Genomic DNA, 27449 nt, shown 5'->3' with positions numbered 1-27449 from the left:
AATATGGCTTCAATTTGTTTTTTTTGTTTTTTTTTTGGGGGGGTGCTGGGGATCGAACCCAGGGCCTTGTGCTTGCAAAGAAAGCACTCTACCGACTGAACTATCTCCTTAGCCCCCTTCAATTTGGTTTTTGATGGAACTTAAAATATTTTTTTTCAAAGAAGGTCAGAGAATTAAATTCATTTCTTACCTAAAACATGTTGTTTAAATTATTGGTAAATTCTACTTTTAAATTCAACAATGTTTTAGACCTGTATGAAAAAAATCAGGAATAATTTCTACATATAATAATCACCACATCTATGGGAAACATTTGAATATAAATTCAGTGTACGACATGGTATGAATAAAGATTTTGGCTTATTCATTATATGCTTGAATTTAAGGCAATTTTTATCCTTTAAAAAAATTGGGCAATTTCTGGGGGGAGATAGACAAGCCAGTATTTCATTGTTGAAATTTGAAGCAGACAGTTTGAAGACCAAAGGCAAATACATATATAAATTTTAAGAATTACCCTTCAATGCCAACCCCTGTATATAGTCTCAAATTACCCAGAGTGAATCCATCTCACAGAAGCCAAGGCCCTTAAAATAGCATACAAAGACTACACTGTCTGCCCCTGTGCTTATTCCAAACCCCTCTCCGTGCCACCATATCTACCTTAACCTTTGTCTTCTCTGACAACCTTTTCTTCAGTCACCATGATCTCCTTTTCTCAAAACACTCTTCTGCCTCAGCATGTTTCACTTGCTATTCCCTCTGCCTGACACTTCACTACCACATACCTATTTGCATGGTTATTCCCTTTCCTCCTTCAGGTCTCTATTCAAATATCTTTACCTTGGAAATGTCTTTCCTAATGTTACCAGTTTAATGTGACTAATTTTTATACACTTTACCTTTATGAAATCTAGAGTGCCACATGCTATTAATAGGAATTAAGAAACAGAGAAAAAAAATTTCTAAGGACTTCACTTTGTTGATTTCTGGGGAGTTTTCGAAGTAAAACTTCAAAGAAATCAAAGTGTTCTTTTAACCATTTTTATACTTTTAGGAAATTAATTTTAACCAAATTAGTTCTTGGGAGGGGCTTTAATATTATGGTCTTATAAAGAAATTTTGATGTTCCAGGTATTTCTCATCTTCATCAGATTAAAGGAGAATGCTGAAATCTCTCACTGTTCTATCATGCCCTCTTCCACTGAGAAGAATTCTTTTGAAGACTGAATATGATTTTGTAACCATTTACATTTCCTTACTAAGGTACAGAAATCATTTTGACATGTAACCTTGTTTAATGGTATTTTAACTTCTAATCATTCTGTTGAATATGAATACCTGTATTGGCAGTAGATTTGCAGCCACAGAAAAATAGAATACTATTTTCCTGTGGGATATTTTTTAGTGAGAGTTTTAAGTTAACTAGGAAATTTTCCCATATGCTAATTTATGAACAGAAAATGATTTTGGTAAATGATATTATGGGAAAATATACAAACATTCACTCCAGTGGAAAACACTATAGATACAATATATAGTAAGCTCCCTTTCTGATTTACTATTACCTTTAAAATTAATATCCTAATTTTTCTATAGAAAGTTATTTCTTTCTGATTTAACCACTTATTATAGTAAGTATAGAACTTGCCACTATGTAGGTAGAAAAGAAAAATGTTTCAGAAGTGTTTCAGATTCCAAAAATGACCTGCTATGTGTTAATCAGTCTTCATAATTTTGTTTCTTGTATCTTAAAAGAATAAGGTTTCTACTCTGTTTATGAGGGAACTGCATATAATGCAAAAAATATTCTAATATTTTGGGTCCCACCTTATTGATTTTTTTGGACATCAAAAAGAAAAATATTTGGAAAAATATTTGATAAAAATGGAAAAAATGCTGGGCGTGGTGACACATACCTGTAATCCCATCAGTTTGGAAGACTGAAGTAGGAGTTCAAAGCCAGCCTCAGCAACTTAGTGAGGCCCTAAGAAACCCATAAGACCTTGTCTCTAAATAAAATATAAAAAAAGAGCTGGAGATGTGGGTCTGTGATTAAGTGCCCCTGGTGGTTCAATCCCCAGTACCAATTTTTTTTTTTTTTTAAGTAGTAAAAGAGAAACACACAAACATAAAAATAAAATCAGAAAACCTTACCCAAATTGGTATCTACCAGAAACAAAACATCAGTAATTAACTAAGTACTCATGAAACGTAAAGGATTTCTCACTGCTTAAAACCAACAAATACTTAGTTGTTGTAATTCCTTAGGTCTGGCTATATGGTCCAGTAAAAAATAGATTCTGGAAAAAATACCTTCTGTTATGAATTTCATTAACAGCAAGATGGATAACTAGAAGACTTCTAACTGTATACATTACAACTATTCTAATTTAAAAATCTTAGACATTTTTTTGATGAGATTTCTGTGATGATCCCTGATGCTATGTAGCTGACTGAAAAAATGAACTGTACAAAAAAGACTCTGAGGGAGACTAGCCTTCAGAGCTGTCTCAGATGGACTAATTTTTGCAAGTTTGTTTAACTTTATTAACTTAATAAACATGGTCTTGTCTATGTGGGAACAGAATATACCTTAACTTTTAAAAGGGAAGCCTAACTCTTCCTCTACCCTTAATATACTCACCTATTAGAATACTAAAAAGTTCATTCAAACATAATTTTTAAAACATTCAAATTATAAGGTTAAATATTCTGCATCAAGTAATACTATGGGGGAATGGTACTGGAGATTGAACCTAGGGGTGCTCTACCACTAAGGAACATCTCCATCTTTTTTTATTTTGAGACAGGTTCTCTAACTTGCCAAGGCTAGCTTTGAACTTGAGATCCTCCTGTCTCAGTCTTTGGCTGGGAATACAGACCTATGCTACTCCACCCAGCTCTAAGTACATTCTTCAATAGACCTTTGTGATGTTCTTTTACTAAATGTGAAAGAATAATATTTCATAACTAGATTTCTTTACTGATGGTCTCTTCTGACCTTTCCAGAGACAGGAATGAGTTAAAGTTACATGGCTAAACCCATACAGTATTCATACAGAACCTGAATCATTGTAATAGGATCATTAGAAGTGGCTTCCGAGCATAGTACTTAATTTTGGGGTGGTAAGCCAGGGATTTATATTATCTACATATTTATAGAACCTTGCTTAATGGTCAATTATAATTTATTTTATGAATGGCTCACACTTCAATGTAAGGTCAATCCTTCCAAATGTGCACTGGGACCTGTTTCATCTTGCCTTTCAAAGAACTTTACTCCTAAAATTATTTCCTTTTTTCACTTTTATTGGACTCTAAAAACAAATCCACAGCTCCCCTACTTTCGTCACATCTATCACCCTATTTATCTGTGCAAGGAAGTATCACAATACACAAAAGAAGAAGAAAAAGGTCTATACTTGCCATCTCATCATTGCTTTTTATTCTCTACCTCATATGACCAGGCTTTCATTTTTCTGTACTTCACAAAATGACATTACCAGTGTCATCCACATTGCCAAATATAATGATATTTCTCTAATCTTACCTACAGAATTTGACATAGTTGATGATTTTGACCTTTTTAAAACCCTTTCTTTCTTGACTTCCTGATCACTGCAGCCTCCCAAGCTTTCTTCTGTATTTTTGACTATTACTACTTAGTCTCAATAATTTCCTCCTTTTTTTGAAACATCATATTAGAGTGAAGTAGGGTCAAATATTGGCCACACCACCTATAGTTTTAAAGACCATCTCAATATGCTCCTGACTGCCAATTTATTTTATACTCCAACCTCTTATTAATTCTTTATTACTTCCACAAATGTTTTTGAATTTAATAAATTCAAATCAGAAATATTAATTTGCAAGACCACTTCCATCATAAGAAATACACTCTATTATTGCATCCTCAACTCAGCAAATCATTCAACCAATTGCTCAGGTCAAAACGTTGAAATTGTTTGACACCTCTCTCTCAAGCCCCAGAGCCAAATATATAGGTCTAATATAAAAATCTTAGCACTTTTCTACTTCCATAGCCACCATCCTAGTGCATAAAACCATAACAACTTCATTTGGATTATGTAGTAATCTCTTAACTGCTCAGTCTGCTGCAATTCATCCCCTATGGTCAATTCACACAATGCTGGAATATTATTTTTATCTCCTGCTCTCAATCACTCAGAATCTAAAGTCCTTACCAAGCCTCCATGGATCTATGTCACAGTCCCTGGTAACCCGTCCAACCTCATTTCTAGTAGCATTCTCTTTATGTACATCCTTTAGTCACAATGGCTTCCTTGTTTTCCATTGAACAGGCAAAGCATATTCCTATGTCTGTGATTTCATGCTCACTGATCCCCTCTGCCAATGGTTTGGTGTTTTGTTTTTTTCGCCCCCCTTAGATACCTTCATAGTTTGCTCTCTTCATTCCACTCTCTTTAAATATTACTTCCTAGCAGAGGTCTTCCATGACAACTCATACCCTTAGTCCATATCATTTTTTTTAGTATTCTGATATTTATTAAAATTGTTTTAGTATTTAATCTATTATTTGTCTTTTTACCTTCTACCAACATATAGTTCTGACACCCTAGAAATAAACAATATCAATATTTATCTAAGCTTAAGAGTAACCATGTTAGTAATGCCAGCAAGGCATGACATTTAGATTTTTTTTAATTATTACATTTTTGGTTATAATACATAAATAGGCATTTTATATACCATGTAAAGGGAAAATAATCTTTATATGCTTTATAGGTTGAAGTTGTCTTAGTCTGAAATATAAATACTTATTACAATAGTAAAATTTCAAACATTGAAAAATTAATTTTATGTAAACGAAGAATTTAGAGTCTAATAAATAGAGAAATAGACTGAAAATACAAATATTAAGAGAATATACTAGCTTGGTAAGTATAAGGAATAACATTGGAAACATTTTAGTCAAGAAATATTAAAAAAGTATATATTTTATAAATCTATTAAACTTATAAAATAATTTATAATTTTGTTATAAATTTATAACAAATTATTATGCATATTCAAATACAAATAATATGCAAATACATATTATTGTAATATCACATATTATACATGTTAGATTAAAAGGAAATCCAGATTTTCATAGAATTATTTGACATACCAGTATTTGAAACATTAAATAATATTTATTAAAAAAATTAATTGTAACTTACTCAGTTCTATTGAACCATGAGTCCTTCCAGAGGAAGTATTATTTGAGAATACTTCCCATTTTATGAGGACAAAATAACAACGGAATATCAACTTTACTACTGGTATAAGTCTACATTGTGTACAACCATAGAAATGCAAAGATATACCCCATTTGTGTGCAATGAATCAAAATGCAGTCTATAAAAATAAAAAAATAATTCAAAAAATTGCTCAAGGAGGAAAAAAATGCATATCATTTATAAAAATATCCAAAGTAAGTTATCTTCAATATGAGCATAAAATAAAAAGGAGAATAAATATTTGAAATACCTAATTTTTCTTCATTTTCTCACTTTTCAAAATTTCCTTTTGAGATTTTGAGTCTATAGATGTTAAAAAAGACTTGATAAAATCATTGATGTAGATTACCAATAATTTTTAGGAGATGGGCAAAAAGGTTGAGATTACCTAATGACCTTAAGTTTAAGACTATCAGGTAAATATATTACTGAAAAATATTTTCCTAAATTATTAGTATTTTTAAATAGATTACTCATTAGTCTACTTCAATAGTCTACCTCAATATTGTCTATAACAAATAGATGTTATACACAGTTAAAAGGTCTTTTAAAGTGTAACCACATGTAAATTAATGAAACCAATAACTGCTTTCTTTGCTTATGAAGAGATTTTTAGATGCAAATAGCTAAAAACAAAATAAATCTGATAGGAGATACATTAGAGAATGGAAAATAGGTAAGGGATTATGCAATTATCATTGACCATACAACAAATATGGAAGCTATATTGACTTAGGAGTCACAAGCACATGACATTTTATTGAAAAAATACATGTTCCATTATGAGTTCAGAAATATCATAGTATCTGATAGAACAGAATTATGGACCATATCAGAAAAAGTGTCAACCATTTTTATTATTGTTATTTACCAAAGACAGAACTACATGACACAAGATTTTTCACAAGTGTCTTGCTATATACTGATAAGGTTAAAATAAGATGTAATGAAAGCCTCTAACTAGCTACTTTAACCAAGAAAAGCCTTGAAACATGCAAGAAAGAGTACCAACATAGCAAACAGTACTAACAATCATCGGTTACTTGCAAGGGAAATTGTTTGCTGGACTCTGATTCCTCAAAAAAAAAAAAAAAAAAATGAACTTGTCATAAGAGTTAAGTATTCTCTGCATGTTTTGTGAAATTTTTTTTTTTAATGTCACAAGCTGCTGAAATTTGTATGAAGTAATGAAGGCTGTAGTGCAGATAGAGACTCATCTTGAAAGCTAATTATGCTGCTATACTGTCACATTTCTAGAACCAAGACTTATCTCTGCAAAGAGTACAAATAGCATATTTTGTAGAATTGCTTCTATAAAACTGCAGATCACTACAGACTACTGTTCAGTATTCCAAATATGCAACATAGTTGACCATTAAAAGGATTTACCAGTTGATGGTGCTAAGGAATCACTATCCCAGTGTAAAATTTACTCTTAAAATTTTACAACATGACTGCTATAAAAATAGCTACATTTTACTGGATAAAATTTCAGATATATACCCTAAACTCATTCGATGTTGGTGATAATCCAGCTTAAAACCTGGTTGTATATTAATCTTAGATCTCAGAATTTTGGCAAAAATATTTTGATAATCTAATATTGATAATTTTATTATCTATATCCTTCACCAAAATGATTTCTGTTTTCCCACTACTAATTTCCAGCACTTAGAATAATGTCAATAAATAGCACTGGATGAATAAAAAAATATATATGGATATATATATAAATTCACATTTCAGCTGAGGAAAAATAGGGATGCTAGATATTTTAGAGCCACACAGACTTTTTCAATTTCATTTTTACAAGTCTTCCTATGAATAATTTTAGTGAATACTTAATGGGTGGAAAACACTATATTAAGGATTATCAATTACTGAGATAAGGTAGGAAAATTAAGAATATCCTTTTCCAGGAATACAAAGTATGATGAAACCTTCGAAAATACACATAACAACTCAAAAAAATACTTTTAACATTTGAGATTCTAAGAGCAAATAAGTTCTCAAATGTTAAAACATAATGTCTATAGAAGTAAAAAATCTCAAATATATCCTGGAGAGTTAAGAATATATCTTGGGGAGCTAAATTGTTATGATAGGGAGACATAGAAATGTAAGTTTGCTTGAGATTAACCCTATAATTGAAACATTCTTTACTCAACAGTTATTGAAAAGTCCTCTTATGTGAACTGCATACTTGGCTATCCCATTTTAGTGAAGGAATACTAGAAATTTTAAAACATGAATAAGTAAAATATACAGAATATTAGATGGATATATAGGCCATGGAGAAAACAAAGAAGGCAAAAAGAATAAGAAGTATTAGGGACTACAACTTAAAACAGGATGATATGTGGATTCTAGCTCACAATAAGTAGGGAAGAACAGAATGTTTTGGATTAGACAAAGGGGAGTGAAGGGAAGGGAGGAGGAATGAGAATAGGAAAGATGGTAGACTGCACTGAACATTACTATCCTATGTGCATATATGATTACACGACCAATGTAATTCTACATCATGTACAACTAGAAGAATGAGAAGATAACTCCATGTGTGTATGTCAAATATCTTCTACTATCATGTATACCTAAGAACAAATAAAAATAATTTAAAAATATCAAGAACCAGGCTGCGGTTATAGCTCAGTGGTAGAGTGTCTGCTTGCATGTATGAGGCATTGGGTTCGATCCTCAGCACCACATAAAAGTAAATAAATAAAATAAAGATATTGTGTCCATTTACAACTAAAAAATGTTTTTAAAAATTAAGAACCAGGAGCCCACCAGCCCCCACATGGAGGTCAGACGTTGGCGCTGAGCCCCCCCCACACCATGGACAAACCAGCGCTGAGACCCACAGCCCACCCCCATACCGAGGACAGAGGCCAGTAGCTGAACATGCCTGTCTGTCCTCTACTGCTGAGGGACACTGTGCCTGCCTCTGTGCTAACTCAGTGCACCCTCTCTGGGGCTCCCCAGCTTCTTTGGAGGCTAGTGCAGGCATTTTGAATTATTCTTGAGGGCGTGGCCATCATCATTGGAAGGGCAACTCCCTTCCTGAGACACCTACAGGAGACTGGAGGCCCTTTGACAGGTACCTCTATTTACTCACTTACATCCTACACCCTTCAACATCCTCTTGTTCACAACTAGAAATACTGTAAATAGTAATTGAACTGATCCTGTTTATTTTAATAATGTTACAATCTTTACAGGGGCTATCTGGTTCAGGGCTACATTTTCTCTGTATTGGGTGCTACTGGTATTAATCTCCTCTTCACAGGGCAGGTAGTGGAAAACTGCAGGGTCATAATAAGTCTGCAGGGGGGAACTTCAGTATCTCTGATCTTCATTGCTAGAGGGGAATACATAGAAACAATATGAAAAAACAGGGGAAGAAGATGTCCCTAACAAACCAAGATGCTATTGTGATAGAAGAACCCAATGAGAGCATGGCAGTAGAAATGACAGAAAAAGCATTTAGAATCTGCATAATTAAAATGATCTGTGAAGCAAAAGACGAGATAAGAGAGCAAATACAGGCAATGCATGATCATTCCAGTAAACAGTTAAAAGGGCAAATGCAGGAAGCAAAAGAACACTTCAATAGAGAGAGAGAGAGAATCTGAAAAAAAAAAAACAAATACTTGAAATGAAAGAAACGATAAACCAAATTAAAAACTCAATAGAAAGCATCACCAACAGAATAGATCTTGTGAAAGACAGAATCTCAGACAATGAAGAGAAAATATTTAATCTTGAAAATAAAGTTGAACAAACTGAGAAGATGATAAGTCATGACTGGATCCTCCAAGAATTATGGGATATCATGAAAAGATCAAATTTAAGAATTATTGGGATTGAGGAAGGCACAGAGATACAAACCAAAGGAATGAACAACCTATTCAATAAAATAATATCAGAAAATATCCCAAACCTGAAAAATGAAATGGAAAATCAAATACAAGAGGCTTACAGAACACCAGGTGCACAAATTTACAACAGATCCACACCAAGACAAATTATAATGAAAATACCTCACATACAAGATAAAGGTAGGATTTTAAAGGCTGCAAGAGAAAAGCATCAGATTACATATAAGGGGAAAGCAATATGGATACCAGCAGATTTTTCAGCCCAGACCCTAAAAGCAAGAAGGGCCTGGAGCAATATATTTCAAGCTCTGAAAAAACATGGATGCCAACCAAGAATTCTATATCCAGCAAAACTAAACTTCAGATTTCACAATGAAATAAAATCTTTCCACAATAAATAAAAGTTAAAAGAATTTGCAAATAGAAAACCTGCACTACAGAACATTCTCAGCAAAATATTTAATGAGGATGAAGTGAAAAACAACGATACAAGTCAGCATAGGGAGGAACTACCCTAAAGGAAAACCCAATTGAAGGATAAAACAAGTCAAGTTAAAAGCCAAAAATAAGCCAAAATGACCAGGAATACAAATCATATCACAATAAAAACCCTGAATGTCAATGGCCTAAACTCAATAATCAAAAGACACAGACTGGCAGACTGGATTAAAAAGAAAGACCCAACAATATGCTGCCTTAAAGAGACTCATCCCAAAGAAAAAGACATCCACAGACTAAAGGTGAAAGAATGGGGAAAAACATGCCATGCACATGAACCCAGTAAAATGGCAGAAGTCTCCACCCTTATATTAGATAAAGTGGACTTCAAACCTAAGTTAGTCAGAAGGGATAAAGAAGGACATTTCATACTGCTTAAGGGAAGCATAAAACAGCAAGATATAACAATTTAAAATATTTATGCCCCCCAAATGGAGCATCTGTGTACATCAAATAAACTCTTCTCAATTTTAAGAATCAAACAGATCAAAACACATTAATAGTGGAGGACTTTAACACACCACTCTCACCACTGGATAGAGCCTCCAAACAAAAACTGAACAAAGAAATTATAGAACTAAATAATACAATAAATGTTATAGACTTAATGGGCATTTACAGAGTATTTCATCCATCATTGAGCAAATATATTTTCTTCTTCGCAGCTCATGAATCCTTCTCCAAAATACACCATATGCTATGACACAAAGAAGCCATTAGTAAACACAAAAAAATAGAGAACATACCCTGTATCCTATCAGATCATAATGGAATGCAATTAAAAATGAATAATAAAATAACAAACAAAACTACTCATACACCAGCAGACAAAATCATATGCTATTGAATGATGCAACGATAACAGAAGACATCAGGGAAGAAATTTAAAAAATCTTAGAGGTAAGTGAAAACAATGACACAACATATCAAAATCTCTGGGACACTAGGAAAGCAGTACTAAGAGGAAAGTTCATTGCACTGATCTCATACATTAAAAAAATAAAGTCAACAACTAAATGACCTAACATTACATCTCCAAGCCCTAGAAAAAGAAGAACAGATCAACACCAAAAATAGTAGAAGTCAGGAAATAATTAAAATCAGAACTGAAATCAATGAAACTGAAACAAGAGAAACAATTCAAAAAATTGACAAAACAAAAAGTTGGTTCTTTGAAAAAGTATACAAAATTGATAAACCCCTAGTCACACTAACAAAGAGGAGAGAGAAAACTCAAATTACTAGAATTTATGATGAAAAAGGAAAGATCACAACAGACACCATTGAAATACATAACATAATTAGAAGCTACTTTGAAAATCTATACTCCAACAAAATAGAAAATATCAAAGACATTGACAAATTTTTAGAGACATATGATCCTCCCAAACTGAATCAGGAAGACATACACAATCTAAACAGATCAATTTCAAGCACTTAAATAGAAAAAGCCATCAAAAGCCTACCAACCAAGAAAAGCCCAGGACCAGATGGATTCTCAGCTGAATTCTACAAGACCTTTAAAGAAGAACTGATACTAATACTCCTCAAAGTATTTCAGGAAATAGAAAAGGAGGGAACCCTTCCAAATTCATTCTATGAGGCTAGTATCACTCTGATACCAAAACCAGACAAAGACACATCAAGGAAAGAAAACTTTAGACCAATATCCCTGAAGAACATAGATGTGAAAATCCTTAACAAAATACTGGCAAGTCACATACAAAAATATATTAAAAAGATAGTGCACCATGATCAAGTGGAGTTTATCTCAGGATGCAAGGTTGGTTCAACATCTGGAAATCAATACATGTAATTCACCACATCAATAGACTTAAAGTTAAGAATCACATGAATATTTCAATAGATGCTGAGAAAGCACCTGATAAAATACAGCACCCCTTCATGCTTAGAACACTAGAAAAAATAGGAATAGTAGGAACATACCTCAACATTGTAAAGGCTATCTATGCTAAACCCAGAGCCAACATCACTCTTAATGGAGAAAAACTGAAAGCATTCCCTCTAAAAAATGGAACAAGACAGGGATGCCCTCTTTCACCACTTCTATTCAACATCGTCCTTGAAACACTTGCCAGAGCCATTAGACAGACCAAAGAAATTGAAGGGATACAAATCGGAAAAGAAAAACTAAAGATGTATTTGCTGATGACATGATCCATTTAGAAGATCCAAAAATCTCCACTAGAAAACTTCTAGAACTAATAAATGAATTCAGCAAAGTAGCAGGATATAAAATCAATACACATAAATCTAATGCACTTCAATTCATTAAGTGATGAATCCCATGAAAGAGAAGTTAGAAAAACCACTTCATTCACAATAGCCTCAAAAAAAAAATACATACTTGGAAATTAATTTTAAAAAAGAGGTGAAAGACCTCTATAATGAGAACTACAGAACATTAAAGAAAGAAATTGAAGGAAACCTTCAAAGATGGAAAGATCTCTCATGTTCTTGGATAGGCAGAATTAACATTGTCAAATGGTCATTCTACCAAAGGCACTATACAGATTCAATGCAATTCCAATTAAAATCCCAATGACATTCCTCATAGAAACAGAGAAATCAATCATGAACTTCATCTGAAGAACAAGAGACCTTGAATAGCCACAACAATCCTGAGTAGACAAAGTGAAACAGAAGGTATCACAATACCAGACATTAAACTATACTACAGAGCAATAGTAACAAAAATGGCATGGTATTGGCACTAAAATAGACAGGCAGACCAATGGTACAGAATAGAAGACACAGATACAAAACCATATAAATACAGTCACCTTATACTAGACAAAGGAGCCAAAAACATACAATGGAGAAAAGATAGCCTGCTCAACAAATGGTGTTAGCAAAAGTGAAAATCCATATACAGTAAAATGAAATTAAACCTCTATTCTCTCACCCTGCACAAAACTCAGCTCAAAATGGATCAAAGACATAGGAATTAGATCATACGACCTGCACCTAATAGAAGACAAAGTAGGCCCAAATCTTCATCATGTTGGCTTAGGATCAGACTTCCTTAACAACACTCCCAAAGCACAAGAAATCAAAGCAAGAATCAATAAATGGGATGGACTCAAACTAAAATGCTTTTTCTCAGCAAAGGATACAATCAAGAATGTGAAGAGAAAACCTAGAGTGGGAGAAAATCTTTTCCACATGCACTTCAGATAGAGCACTTATCTCCAAAATTTATAAATAACTTACAAAACTTTACACCAAAATTACAAAGAACCCAACCAATAAATGGGTCAAGGATCTGAACAGACACTTTATAGAAGAAGACACACAGGCAATTAATAAATATATGAAAAAGGGTTCGACATCTCTAGTAATTAGAGAAATGCAAAGTAAAACAACTCTAAGATTTCATCTTACTCCAATTAGAATGGCTATTATCAAGAACACAAACAATAATAGATGTTGGTGTGAATGTGAGGGAAAAGGCACACTTTTACATTGCTGGTGGAGTTGCACATTGGTGCAGTCACTCTGGAAAGCAGTGTGGAGAATCCTCAGAAAACTTGGAATGGACCCACCTTTTGACCTAGTTATCCAACTCCTTGGTTTATACCCAAAGGACTTAAAATCAGCAAACTACAGTAACACAGCCACATCAATATTTATAGCAGTTCAGTTCACAATAGCTAGATTGTGGAACCAACCTAGATGTCCTTCAACAGATGAATGGATTGAAAAACTCTGGTATATATACACAATGGAATACTATTCAGCAATAAAGAATAATAATATTATGGCATATGCAAATAAATAGATGGAATTGGAGAATATCATGCTAAGTGAAATAAGCCAAGCCCAAAAAACCAAAGGTCAAATGTATTCCCTGATAAGTGGAGAATGATATATAATGGGGGTGCGGGAGTTGCGGAGTGAGAGAAGAATGTGGGAACTTTAGATTATGTAGAAGGAAATGAGATAGGGAGGGGGTATGAAAAATGGTTGGAATGAGATAGGCATCATTACCCAATGAACATGCATGATTGCATGAATGGTATGAATCTACATCATGTACAACCATAGAAATGAAATGATGTACCCCATTTGTGTACAATGAATCAAAATGCAGTCTGTAAAAAATTAAAAGATTAAAAAAAATTAAGAACCAATCAGCACAGGGACAAGAGTAGAAGGAGGACTATTTGGTGACAGCTGCCTTCACAATGACGCTAATCAAAGTTTTAGTAGTGTCAAAGTGGTTAAGAAGTGTATCTGAATATATTTTGATGAAGGCAAAATCATTTTCTGATAGAATGAATATAGAGAGGAAAGAAGGCAACAGGATGCTGAAAATTTTTGCCTAAGTCACAGGAAGGATAGAGCTGTCACTTTATTAAGGAAATCATTACAGATAGAACTGATTTTTTGGGTACATGGCATTGTAGTTTTAAATATTAGTTTAGGTGTTTATAACATATCAAGTGGAAAAAATTGCACTGGAATATTCACGTCTAGAGTTATATGAGAAGATGGGCTACAGCTATACATCTGGGAGTGATCAAAGTTTAGATGAGCTTGAAAATCATGAAAGATCTGGAAAGATGAAAAGACAGAAGAACAAGGGAAGACCCCCCTGGAAGTTTTCTAAAGAAATGAGGAATCAACTATATGCATCTTCAATAGCAGGTCAACTTCTAATATAAACACAGGTGATGAGAGTAACACTGAACAAATTTGTAGATGGGAGAGAAGGGTAGGAATTTTTAAGCGCTCATATTTCACAGCTCCAATTTTCTCTAAAGTCAGGTCTGTGACATAATGGAATCTTCAGGAAAGTACTGAAGGTTTAAAACATCACTATGTAATATGGAAGCAGTGCTCAGGACCCACCTAATACATTTTACATCTGAACATTTCTCATCTCCCATGCCAGAGATCAGCAGTCTGTAGAATGGAGACTGAACCAAGTTCAAAGGTTTCCAGAAAGGATGAAGCAAAAATAAAAGTGAATTAGGACACTGAAGAGGCTGGAAAGAGAATGGTTAAAGTTAGAGGATGAAGTACAACACTAACCAAGAAGTAACTGAAAAGCCTTAGTGCAAGAGTAAAATGTGCTTGTTGTCAATGAATGTTTATATCAGAGGTGCAAACCAGGAGCAACGGAGAGTAATAACAAAGTTAAAGAGGCATAGGTATGTGAATTACTAAAAGTGTGGATGAAGACAGATGAAGTTTTTCACATGAGAAGTTAATGTGATAAAGAAAGTTATTTGGGAAGCAGATACAACATGAGGATAAAGAAGGTAGTATACAATAGAAAAGTCACAGGAAAAGAGGTACCTTGCATGCACCAACAAATTTGTACAATTTGTTATTCCTCAAAAAAATACATTGTTTTTCCTTCTAAATTTTCCTACAGTTATTTGACTGGTTTACTCTAAACAAAAGAAACATGATAATTTGGGGAAAAAGACTTTTTTAAAAGCAATTTCCTGCAGTGGGAAGGGATATTCCCTAAAGCAAATGGGTCACAGTTAATGAATTATTTTAATTTACAGTCTACATGATCTACCTATATTAAAATCAAATATTTTTCTCTAAATTCTCAAAAATAATGAAAAGCCATATTAAACAGAAATGACATTTTTAAAAGAGCACTATACAAAAAAGTCAGAATATGAAAATATCTGATGCTTTATGTAGAAAGTCATGTCAGTCTCAGTCATTAGCAAAAAGGTTATCTAATATGCATGTGTATAATTCAATGGTCATACACTTATGCAATATTAATTATTAAATAATTTAGTCTTACCTGTATTGCAAGGGCACGAGCCACAAGACCTCTAAGGTACTGTAAGGGATCTTCTGGGCCTTCCCACTTGTTCTGCCATGTGAGAGGACACTAGAATTTAAAAAGGGCCAAAATTAACTTTATGTATATTATATGACATATAAAAGACTTTCAGCACTAGTGTGATGGGAATAAAATTGGCATAATTCACATTATCCATATCATGAATTCCTTTCATTAATATGTCTGTTTTCCTTGATTTCATTAAAATTGAATGACACAGAATAGGTTACTGTGTCATTCTAAAAGGAGAATTCTTCTTAAGGAAAATTTCTTCAAAGAATAAAATACTTAAAATAATTTTTCTGAAGTGTGGTAATACAGAGAAAGCATCAGCACAAAAGACTACAATTATAAAGTTGAAAAACTACTCCTGTTTAGAATATATCAACAATAAGAAGATGAAAATTATGTAATAACCAGACTTAGAGTAGAAAAGGGACTTAGAAAACATCTAGTTTCATTAGAGGAGTGAAACAAACCTTCAATATATGAGAGATAAAGGTCATAATTATGTTTTGAACTTAAAAGTTGTGATTATAAGACCAGATCCCAAAGCCTTTGACACCTATATTGAGACTTGAGGTTTAGGTTCCTCTCCCTGAATACTGGCCCAATAACTAGTTGGTCCAATTGGAAGTGATGCTGTGCTAACTTCCAGGTCCAAGTTATAAAAAACTAGTGTTTATATTTCCTGTTTTGAGACTCAGTCATTTTTCATGAAGCCTAAATGTTCTTAGAGAGGCTCAAATGTAGAGGCTCCCAGCTCTTAACCAGTGAAGATAAACCAGCCATCAGTGATGAGATGAGACAGTTTTCTCTATCAAGTCTTACCTAATTTCAGATTTGTGAGCTAAAAATAAGCATTTAAAATATGGTTTTAAAATAAGTTTTGTGAATTTGTTCAGCAGATACCTAGAAGTGGAATGCTGCCTTCACAAAAACCTATGGCTTTGCAACTGGGTGGTGGGTTGAAGCTGGAAGGACCTTCAAGAGAGGATAAATGAAAACAGAACAGAATACTAGTGGAAACCAAGGGACTTTGTAGTCTTAAAAGTAGGGAGAATCTAAGACAGACAAAAGTATCATAAGGACGATAAGGGTATGCACTGCAGAGCCTTTATTAAACAATAAGGCTTCAATAAATCTTAAGGGTGCTGTACCATAACTGAAAGCACCTTGATCTAGACCTTTTCAGCCTTCAGACTAAGAAATAAATTTCTATTGTTTGAGCCACCTGTTCCATGATATTCTGGTACATAAGACAGCATTTGTCTTTAAAATATAGATAATTCACACCATCTGTAGCTAAACCTGAACACATGAAAATTGCTTATAATGAAGATTAACTTTGGAGAGAAAGATAAGTTTATCATCAAATACATTCAGAAAGTATGAAGATATCTGTAAATTATATTCCATGTAATGAAATCTAATACAAATACTGAATGCATTTTTACTTCAGTGGAAAGATCAATGTTCAATAATGAATCTCTAAGCTTTTACTTTCCTGGAGAGTTTAAAATTTTGTGGATTATTTCTATATTATATTCATTTAGGCCAATATCATTTGCCATTCTTTTTTTAAAATTTTTTTAATATATATTTTTAGTTGATGGACCCCTATTTTATTTATTTATTTATTTATTTATTTATTTATTTATTTATTTATTTATATGCCGTGCTGAGAATCGAACCAAGCTCCTCACACATGCTAGGCAAGCGCTTCACCACTGAGCCACAACCCCAGCCCTCACTTGCCATTCTTTAATTTAATTCAGAAGGATTGTGAGTTCAAAGCTAGCCTCAGCAACATGGGCACTTAGCTACTCAGCAAGAACCTGTCTCTAAATTTATAAAAGGGCTAGGGTTCAATCCCCTAGTACCAAAAAAACCCCAAAATAAAAAAATAAAAACAAAAACAAAGAAAGTGCTTCAAGAGCAGCATTAAATGGACTGAGGGCTTACATTCAAATTTGATCTATAAACATAAAGCTAATAATAATTTCCATAATTTACCACACTGTTAAATGAGTCATAAGAAAACCTATTCAACACATTATGAATTTAATAGAATTTAGGTGAATGTGATTATTAATGCAAGGCATAATGGTTCCACAGTAATTGTTCGTCTCATCAAAGGATATGTGAATATTAATATAAATCAGAATTTGAACAATTACTGGGCATTAATGCAACAAATCAATAAATTGCCTCAGGTAAAATGAAAGAACTTGAGGTCAAATCCATTAGTTTGCTTTATCTTTGATACTGAATTAGCCAGCTATTCATTGAAACACAAATTAGATACCAATCTTGTGCACTCATGTTTAAATATCTTGCTATGTGCTTCCAAGCTACATTAAAAGGTTGAAAATCAATTCCTAATTAAATACACGTTCAAGTCTCTAAGCAGTATTTAGACTTGTGTAAACTTAAAACACCAAACTGACAATATGTTCACTTCAAAAGTCTTTTGATCACCCCCACACTTGACCATACTTTGAAAACCTCTGCTATAAAGCAGACCCTTGCAAAAAAAGATTTTAGCTATTACTCCTCCTGAAATTATATAATAAAGCTCTGTGTCTATGTATATGCATATTTTAAAAGAACATCCCTTTAATTTTTAAAGGGCTTAATGATCCAAAAAGTTAAAATCCAGTAGTTTGGAAATTTATTTTTAAAACTTAGGATACACTTGCATTTTTTCTCTACGGTTGAAGGATTCCCTGGTTTACAAAGACAAAAAGTCATGTAGTGTTAGCAATAAGTATGTTACGAAAAGTTAAAATGTATAACCAATACACAAGTTGGCTTTTAGTTGCTCTTTTGTTGGGGAAGCGGGTATTAGGGATTGAACCCAGAGGCACTTTACCACTGAACCACTCCCTCAGTCTTTTTAAAAATTCTTAATTTTGAGTCAAGGTCTCATTAAGTTGCATAGGGCCTCACTCAGTTGCTGACGATAGCCTGGAACTTGTGATTCTCCTGCCTCAGTCTCTGGAGTTGCACAGGTTAGCTTTAAAAAGAATTCAATTAATATTGTAAAAACTGCAATAAAACCTATTAATATCTACAAAATGGTAAGTTGCTGTGGAGTTCTCTCTGCCACGTCCCACGTGGATAAGATAAGGGTTAATTGTCAGAGGATGATGTTGGCAGTTTTTCTATCTATTACCCAAAAAACTTATCTACTCAATAAACACACAAGAACCAATACTCTTTTTAAATGAGAGGGGGCATGACAGGTCTGGCCATACCAGCTCTGGCCTCTTACAACAACAACTTGCCCAACTCTCTTTTATTTATAATATACAGGTAAAGGGGGCAAGCACTGGGAGGAGCTTCTTCTGTGATGGACAGGACAGGTTGGAGTTAGGGGAGTCGTTCTCTTAAGTGGGAATATTCCAGAAGGAGACAGGGAACCACTCCCACATAGCACCACATGCTGCCTGGCAGTTCCTAGAAGCCAAGCATCTGTATCCCATGGTTCAACCTAGTCTGATTCTGCTAAATAAGGATGGCTTCCCACATGTTGCCATTATCATAAAGCTCATGTTCTAACACATAAAACAACGATATTTTATAATGTCTTCATTAATAAGTATTGTATCTTTATTTAAAAATAAAAAAATAAAAAGAGATTAGGCTTATCAACAGACATTATCAAGAGAATAAAAAATTATAATTCTCTATAAAAACTCCTAAACCAATCATGTCAGGTACATTAAAGAAAAAAAAATCTACAAAATAACCTTAATCACTAGAGTTAATAATAGTTGTAATTTTGTTATTGTACTTTTGAAATTGTTATGTATTTTAGGTTAAAGAAAATAAGTAAATATGAAAAGAAATACAATTATAAAAGAATCTGAGAAAAATACAATTTAAAGTGAAATTAGATATGTCAAAGAAAGAATTTCTGATTCGTTTCCTAAATTACATGAGATCATATCACATTGTGGGGGTTCTGCCAAGTCCAGCATAGATGAAAGAAGAGATTTCTATTGGAGGATGATGCTGGCTATAAGTAAATTCCTAATAAACTTATCTAATCCAAAAACACAAGAGCCAATGCTCTTTTCAAATGAAATGGGTTGTGACAGATCAGGCCATACCAGATCTGGCCTCCAACAAGATGGAGGAGCCCACCTTCACCTTTATTTATAGTCCCACAGGTAAAGGGGCCCTGAGTGGGAGGAGCCTCTTCTGTGAGGAACAGGATGGGGAGGAATTAAAGGAGCCATTTGCTTAGAGAATTAGCATTTCTTCCATACTGAGCTACCTTTGTACAGGCCCACCTACTCCCCGGCTGTCTGAAAGAGTCTCTCATGACTGCCAGTTCCTAGGAGTCAGACCTCTGTATCCCATGGCTCAACCAAGTCTGATTCTGCTAAACATGGATGGCTCCCCACATCACATAATATAGAACTTGTCACATTCAAATGTAACAAATTTTTTTCTGAAATGGGATGGTACTGAATTCTCAATTTCATTAAAACTAATTACAAAGTATACACAAAGTACTTTACTTGTCTTTGTGAAAGTCAGTCTACTCATTTGAGTTTTATTAAAGATCTTAAACTATTTCCATAAACACTATTATGACATAGTTTAAATATACTTTGCAAAATGCACTTTTCATCATTTGAAAGGCTTTTAACAAATTTATTGTCATGAAAATGATAAAATTATATCAAAGAGAGTACTATATTTGAAGGCTACATTTATTCATGTGTAATATAGAAGACAATAAATGACATATTGAAATTATCCACATTCTATATAAACACATTTTAATTAGAAAATAAACTATCTGATTCTATTGCTATGCCTATTGCTATGCCATGTTAGAAAATATTTAGAAGATCTTAATGGTTCAGGGAAAAGAGAAAATAAATAAAAATTTATGATCCCTTTCTAAAGGATTTTCATATCAGTAAGCCCCTTTAGTTCTTTGTCTTTCTGAATGATCTAATCTAAACCACATCATATTACATTCACAGAAAATGATTTAAAGTTAATTTTTTCAGGTATTTATGCCAAAGATTACACAGATGTTAACAGTAGAAACAAAAAAAGAAACCAAATTTGGATTACATTTTGTATTTTTTAATTATTTATATCACAGAAATCCTCTTGAAATACCCTATCCGGTATTTCTTACTAAAAGCAATGTACAAAGTATCCGTACTTACATAAACTCATTTTGCACAAAGTTACAATATAACATACTTCATAAGTTGTTCTGTTTATAATGAAATTCTCTCAAAGTAACAAAAACAACTAAAATTTTAAAAGTGTACTAGTTTTGTGCTAAGTACTTTACCCATAATTTAAAAATCAAAAGAATCACATGAAGTAGATACAATTATTATGCACATTTTACAAGTGAGGAAAGCTGTTTAGGGAAGTACATAGAATCTGCCTAAGGTTACATCCCCACTAAGTGGTAGACATGTTCTGGAGGCTAGACATGTTCTTAGCCATTTTGCTATACTGTATCATTTCTACATGAATATATCCTTATTTCTATAGTGTTTAATCCCCACGTCCTTTCTTTGGCTTTAAAGATCTCAAAATGTGATCCAACTTTAATTTTACCATACTTTCCTCTGTTCTAGCCCTACAGAACTTACTGTTCCATGTTATTTTCTTTTTTTTTTTTTAATTGTAAACAAATGGGATACATGTTGTTTCTCTATTTGTACAGGGAGTCAAGGCATACCATTTGTGTAATCGTAAATTTACATAGGGTAATGTTGTTTGATTAATTCTGTTATTTTTTTTTCCTTTCCCCCACCCCTCCCACCCCTCTTTTCCCTCTATACAGTCCTTCCTTCCTCCATTCTTACCACTCTCCTTAACCCTAACCCTAACCCTAATCCTAACCCTAACGCTAACTCCTCCCACCCCCCATTATATGTCCTCATCCGCTTATCAGTGAGATCATTCTTCCTTTAGTTTTTTGAGATTGGCTTATCTCACTTAGCATGATGTTCTCCAATTTCATCCATTTGCCTGCAAATGCCATAGTTTTATCATTCTTTATGGCTGAGTAATGTTCCATTGTATGTATATATATATATGCCACAGTTTCTTTATCCATTCATCAATTGAAGGACATCTAGGTTGGTTCCACAATCTGGATATGGTGAATTGAGCAGCAATGAACACTGATGTGGTTGTATCTCTGTAGTATGCTGATTTTAAGTCCTTTGGGTATAGGCCAAGGAGTGGGATAGCTGGGTCAAATGGTGGTTCCATTCCAAGCTTTCTGAGGAATCTCCATACTGCTTTCCAGAGTGGCTGCACTAATTTGCAACCCCACCAGCAATGTATGAGTGTACCTTTTTCCCCACATCCTCGCCAACACCTATTGTTGTTTGTGTTCTTGATAATTACCATTCTAATTGGGGTGAGATGGAATCTTAGGGTAGCTTTGATTTGGATTTCTCTTATTACTGGAGATGTGGAACATTTTTTTCATATATCTGTTGATTGCTTGTTGATGTTCTTCTGTGAAGTGTCTGTTCATTTCCTTAGCCCATTTGTTGATTGGATTATTTGTATTCTTGGTGTAGAGTTTTTTGAGTTCTTTATAGATTCTGGAAATTAGTGCTCTATCTGAAGTATGAGTGGCAAAGATTTTCTCCCACTCTGTAGGCTCTCTCTTCACATTACTGATAAGTTTCCTTTGCTGAGAGAAAGCTTTTTAGTTTGAATTTATCCCAGTTGTTGATTCTTGCTTTTATTTCTTGTGCTATGGGAGTCCTGTTAAGGAAATATGATCCTAAGTCAACAAGTTGAAGATTTGGACCTACTTTTTCTTCTATAAGATGCAGGGTCTCTGGTCTGATTCCGAGGTCCTTGATCCATTTTGAGTTGAGTTTTGTGCAGGGTGAGAGATAGGGGTTTAATTTCATTCTGTTGCAGATGGTTTTCCAGTTTTCCCAGCACCATTTGTTGAAGAGGCTATCTTTTCTCCATTGCATATTTTTGGCCCCTTTGTCTAGTATGAGAAAATTGTATTTATTTGGGTTTGTGTCCATGTCCTCTATTCTGTACCATTGATCTACCTGTCTATTTTGGTACCAATACCATGCCGTTTTTTTTTTACTATTGTTTTGTAATAGAGTTGAAGATCTGGTATTGTGATACCCCCTGCTTCGCTCTTTCTACTGAGGAGTGCTTTAGCTATTCTGGGTTTTTTATTCTTCCAGATGAATTTCATAATTGCTTGCTCTATTTCTGCAAGGTACATCATTGGACTTTTAATTGGAATCGCATTGAATCTGTATAGAACTTTAGGTAGTATGGCCATTTTGACAATATTAATTCTGCCTATAAAGAACATGGGAGATCTTTCCATCTTCTAAGGTTTTCTTTAATTTCTTTCTTTAGTGTTCCGTAGTTCTCATTATAGAGGTCTTTCACCTCTTTTGTGAGATTGATTCCCAAGTATTTTATTTTTTTTGATGCTATTGTGAATGAGGTAGTTTTCCTAATTTCTCTTTCTGAAGATTCATCACTTATGTATAAAAATGCATTGGATTTATGAGCATTGATCTTGTAACCTGCTACTTTACTAAATTCACTTATGAGTTCTAAAATTTTCTGGTGGAATTTCCAGGTTCCTCTAAATATATAATCATGTCATCAGCGAACAGGGATAGTTTGAGCTCTTCTTTTCCTATTCGTATCCCTTTAATTTCTTTGGTTTGTCTGATTGCTCTGGCTAGAGTTTCAAGGACGATGATGAATAGAAGAGGTGAAAGAGGGCATCCCCACCTTGTTCCAGTTTTTAGGGGGAATGCTTTCAGATTTTCAACATTTAAAATGATGAAATGGGCTTAGCGTTGATGGCCTTTACAATGTTAAGGAATGTTCCCACTACCCCAATCTTTTCGAGTGTTTTGAACATGAAGGGATGCTGTATTATATCGAATGCTTTTTCTGCATCTATGGAAATAATCATGTGATTCTTAATTTTAAGTCTGCTGATATGGTGAATGACATTTATTGATTTCCGAATGTTGAACCACACTTGCATCCCTGGGATAAAACCCACTTGATTGTGGTGCACTATCTTTTTAATATATATTTGTATGCGATTTGTTAAAATTTTGTTGAGAATTTTTGTGGCGATGTTCATTAAAGATATTGGTCTGAAATTTTATTTCCTCGATGTGTCTCTGTCTGGTTTAGGTATCAGGGTGATATTGGCTTCATAGAACGAGTTTGGGAGGGTTCCCTCCTCTTCTATTTCATGGAATACTTTGAGGAGTATTGGAATGAACTCTTCTTTAAAGGTTTTGTAGAACTCGGCTGAGAACCCATCAGGTCCTGGACTTTTCTTTGTTGGTAGGCTTTTGATGACCTCTTCTATTTCATTGCTTGAAATTCATTTACTTAAGTTGTGGATATCCTCCTGGTTCAGTTTAGGTAATTCATATGTCTCTAGAAACTTGTTGATGTCTTCGAGGTTTTCTGTTTTGTTGGAGTATAAATTTTCTAATTATGTTTTGTATTTCACTCATGTCTGTAGTGATATTTCCTTGTTGATTCCGAATTTTAGTAATTTGAGTTTTCTCCCTCTTTCTCTTTGTTAGTGTGGCTAAGGGTTTATCAATTTTGCTTATTTTTTCAAAGAACCAACTATTTATTTTGTTAATTTTTCCAATTGTTTCTTTTGTTTCGATTTCGTTGATTTCGGTTCTGAGTTTAACTATTTCCTGTCTTCTACTACTTTTGGTGTTGGTCTGCTCTTCTTTTCCTAGGGCTTTGAGCTGTAATGTTAAGTCGTTTATTTGTTGATTTCTACTTCTTTTTTTGAATGCGCCCCATGAAATAAATCTTCCTCTAAGTACTGCTTTCATAGTGTCCCAGTTTGATATGATGTGTCTTTGTTCTCGTTTACTTCTAAGAATTTTTTTATTTCCCTCCTGATGTCTTCTGTTATCTGTTCATCATATAATAGCATATTATTTAATCTCCAGGTATTGGAGAAGTTTCTTTTTTTTATTCTGTCATTTATTTCTAATTTCAGTCCATTATGATCTGATAGAATACAAAGTAGTATCTCTATCTTCTTGTATTTGCCAACAGTAGCTTTGTGGCATAAAATATGGTCTATTTTAGAGAAGGATCCATGTGCTGCTGAGAAGAAAGTGTATTCCTTCTTTGTTGGATGGTATATTCTATATATGTCGGTTAAGTCTAAGTTGTTGATTGTGTTATTGAGATCTATGGTTTCTGTATTCAATTTTTGTTTGGAAGATCTATCCAATGGTGAGAGAGGTGTGTTGTAGTATTATTGTGTTGTGGTCTATTTGATTTCTGGAATTAAGAAGGATTTGTTTGATGTACATAGATGAGCCAATGTTTGGGGCATAGATATTTAAGATTGTTATGTCTTGCTGATTTATGCTTCCCTTAAGCAGCATGTAATGTCCTTCTTTATCCCTTCTGACTAGTTTTGGCTTGAAGTCCACATTATCTGAAATGAGGATGGATACTCCAGCTTTTTTGCTGTGTCCCTGTGTATGGTATGTTTTTTCCCATCGTTTCACCTTTAGTCTATGGGTATCTCTTTCTATGAGATGAGTCTCTTGCAGGCAGCATATTGTTGGATTTTTCTTTTTAATCCAATCTGTCAGTCTATGTCTTTTGATTGATGAGTTCAGGCTATTAACATTCAGGGTTATTATTGTGATATGGTTTGTATTCCCAGTCATTTGACTCAATTTTGTTTTTTGACATGATTTGGTTTCTCCTTTATTTGGCTATTCCTTTAGGCTAGTTCCTCCTGTTGCTGATTTCCATCATTGTTTTTCATCTCTTCCTAATGGAATATTTTGCTGAGAATGTTCTGTAATGCCAGCTTTCTTTTTGTAAATTCCTTTAGCTTTTGTCTATCATGGAAGGATCTTATTTCATCGTCATAACTGAAAGTAAGTTTTGCTGGGTATAAGATTCTTGGTTGGCATCCGTTTTCTTTCAGGGATTGGTAAATGTTCCAGGCCCTTTTAGCTTTTAGGGTCTGGATTGAAAAATCTGCTGATATTCTTATTGGTTTCCCCTTGAAAGTAATTTGATTCTTTTCTCTCACGGCCTTTAAAATTCTGTCTTTATTTTGTATGTTAGGTATTTTCATAATAATGTGCCTTGGTGTGGGTCTGTTGTAATTTTGTATATTTGGAGTCCTATAAGCCTCTTATACTTTGTTTTCCATTTCACTCTTCAGATTTGGGAAATTTTCTGATATTATTTCATTGAATAGATTGTTCATTCCTTTGGTTTGTTTCTCTAAGCCTTCCTCAATCCCAATAATTCTTAAATTTGGCCTTTTCATGATATCCCATAATTCTTGTAGATTCTGTTCATGATTTCTTACCATCTTCTCTGTTTGTTCAACTTTGTTTTCAAGATTAAATATTTTTTTTTCAAGTCTGAGGTTCTGTCTTCCAGGTGTTCTAACCTATTGGTTATGCTTTCTATGGAGTTTTTGACTTGGTTTATTGTTTACTTTATTTTAGGATTTTTTTTTTTTCAGTATCTCTAACTCTTTATTGAAATGATCTCTTGCTTCCCGTATTTGCTCTTTGAACTGTTGATTGGTGCGATCATTTAATGCCTCCATTTGCTCTTTCATGTCCTCGTTTGCTTCCCTGATTGTTTTAATTATGTACATTCTGAACTCCCTTTCTGAGATTTCTTCTGTGCTGTCATTGGTTTTTATTGATATAGTATCTAGGTTTGTTTGGGACATTTTCTTCCCTTGTTTTCTCATATTGGTCTGATGTCAGTGGGACTCTGAGATATTGTAGATTTCCTCTATTGGCTTATAGTGTCCCTGTAGATTTCCAGTATATCACCTCCCAGACTTCAGTAGCCTGAAGTCTTGGAGGAACTTGAAAATGCAGTGCTTTGAAGAAAGCTTCTCCTAGCCCGCTAGTGGTTCCAGTGCTTGGAGCTGGCTCTGTGCGGAAAGGCTCTCACTGGGCAGTCTGCTCCGAGAAGCTGGTCATGAAAGGAGCCCGCCACCAGAGGGAGCAGGCCTCCTTGGGGAATTCCCTGGCTGCCCTGTCCTGCTCTGAGAAGCCACCCCTATCCGGTCTGCCGCCCGGGCTGTGCTTCACCCTGTGGGGGAGACTCACCCCGTGGCTCTATTTTAGTCCGAGTCTCTCAATGCCTCCCCTTCTTGAATCCTGGGTTCTGGAGCGACAGGAGATGCAGTCACCCTCTAGTCCACCATCTTGGATCGCCCCCATGTTATTTTCTTTAATCACCATTTTCCTCCTTAATTCACAGCAATTAATCTATACTATACATTTGCCCTCATACAAAGTAGTAGGATTATGAAGAAATATATTCTCAAGAACATTTTAATTTTACCAAAGACATATTGAGGAAAGAAAACTTCAGACCAACATTCCTGATGAACATTGATGCAAAAATTCTCAAAAACATTCTGACAAATTGCATACAAAAACATACTAAAAAGATAGTGCACCACGATCAAGTGGGGTTCATCCCAGGGATGTGAGGTTGGTTTACCATTAGGAAGTCAATAAGCATAATTCACCACATCAATAGACTGTACATGTATGATTACACGAGTGGTATGAATCTACATCGTGTACAACCATAGAAACAAAATGATGTACTCCATTTGTGTACACTGAATCAAAATGCAGTCTGTAAAAAATAAATAATTAAAAAAATATAAGCAATAAAAAAATAGACTTAAAGACAAAAATCATGTCATCTCAATAGATGCAGATAAAGCATCTGACAAAATATAGCACCTTTTCATGTTCAAGACACTAGAAAAACTAGAAATAGTAGGAATATACCTCAACATTGTAAAAGCTGGGGCTGGAGTAGTGGTTTAGCAGTATAGAGCTTGCCTAGCATGTGTGAGATCTTGGGTTCGATTCTCAGCATCACATATGAATAAAT

At 34.0% G+C, this 27449-nt stretch overlaps 1 protein-coding gene across 1 annotated transcript in view; it reads right to left on the bottom strand.

The window, feature by feature from the left end:
• Nucleotides 1-27449, bottom strand: part of Dync2h1 (dynein cytoplasmic 2 heavy chain 1) — a 374205-nt gene that overhangs the window by 35718 nt on the left and 311038 nt on the right. Inside the window, 1 exon segment of the mRNA XM_047518130.1 lies at nucleotides 15444-15533. Coding sequence (XP_047374086.1) covers nucleotides 15444-15533 — 90 coding nt within the window.

Source organism: Sciurus carolinensis, chromosome 11 (genome assembly GCF_902686445.1).
Source record: "Sciurus carolinensis chromosome 11, mSciCar1.2, whole genome shotgun sequence".
Taxonomy (NCBI): Eukaryota; Metazoa; Chordata; class Mammalia; order Rodentia; family Sciuridae; genus Sciurus; species Sciurus carolinensis.
This window is presented reverse-complemented; position numbering and strand designations above follow the sequence as displayed.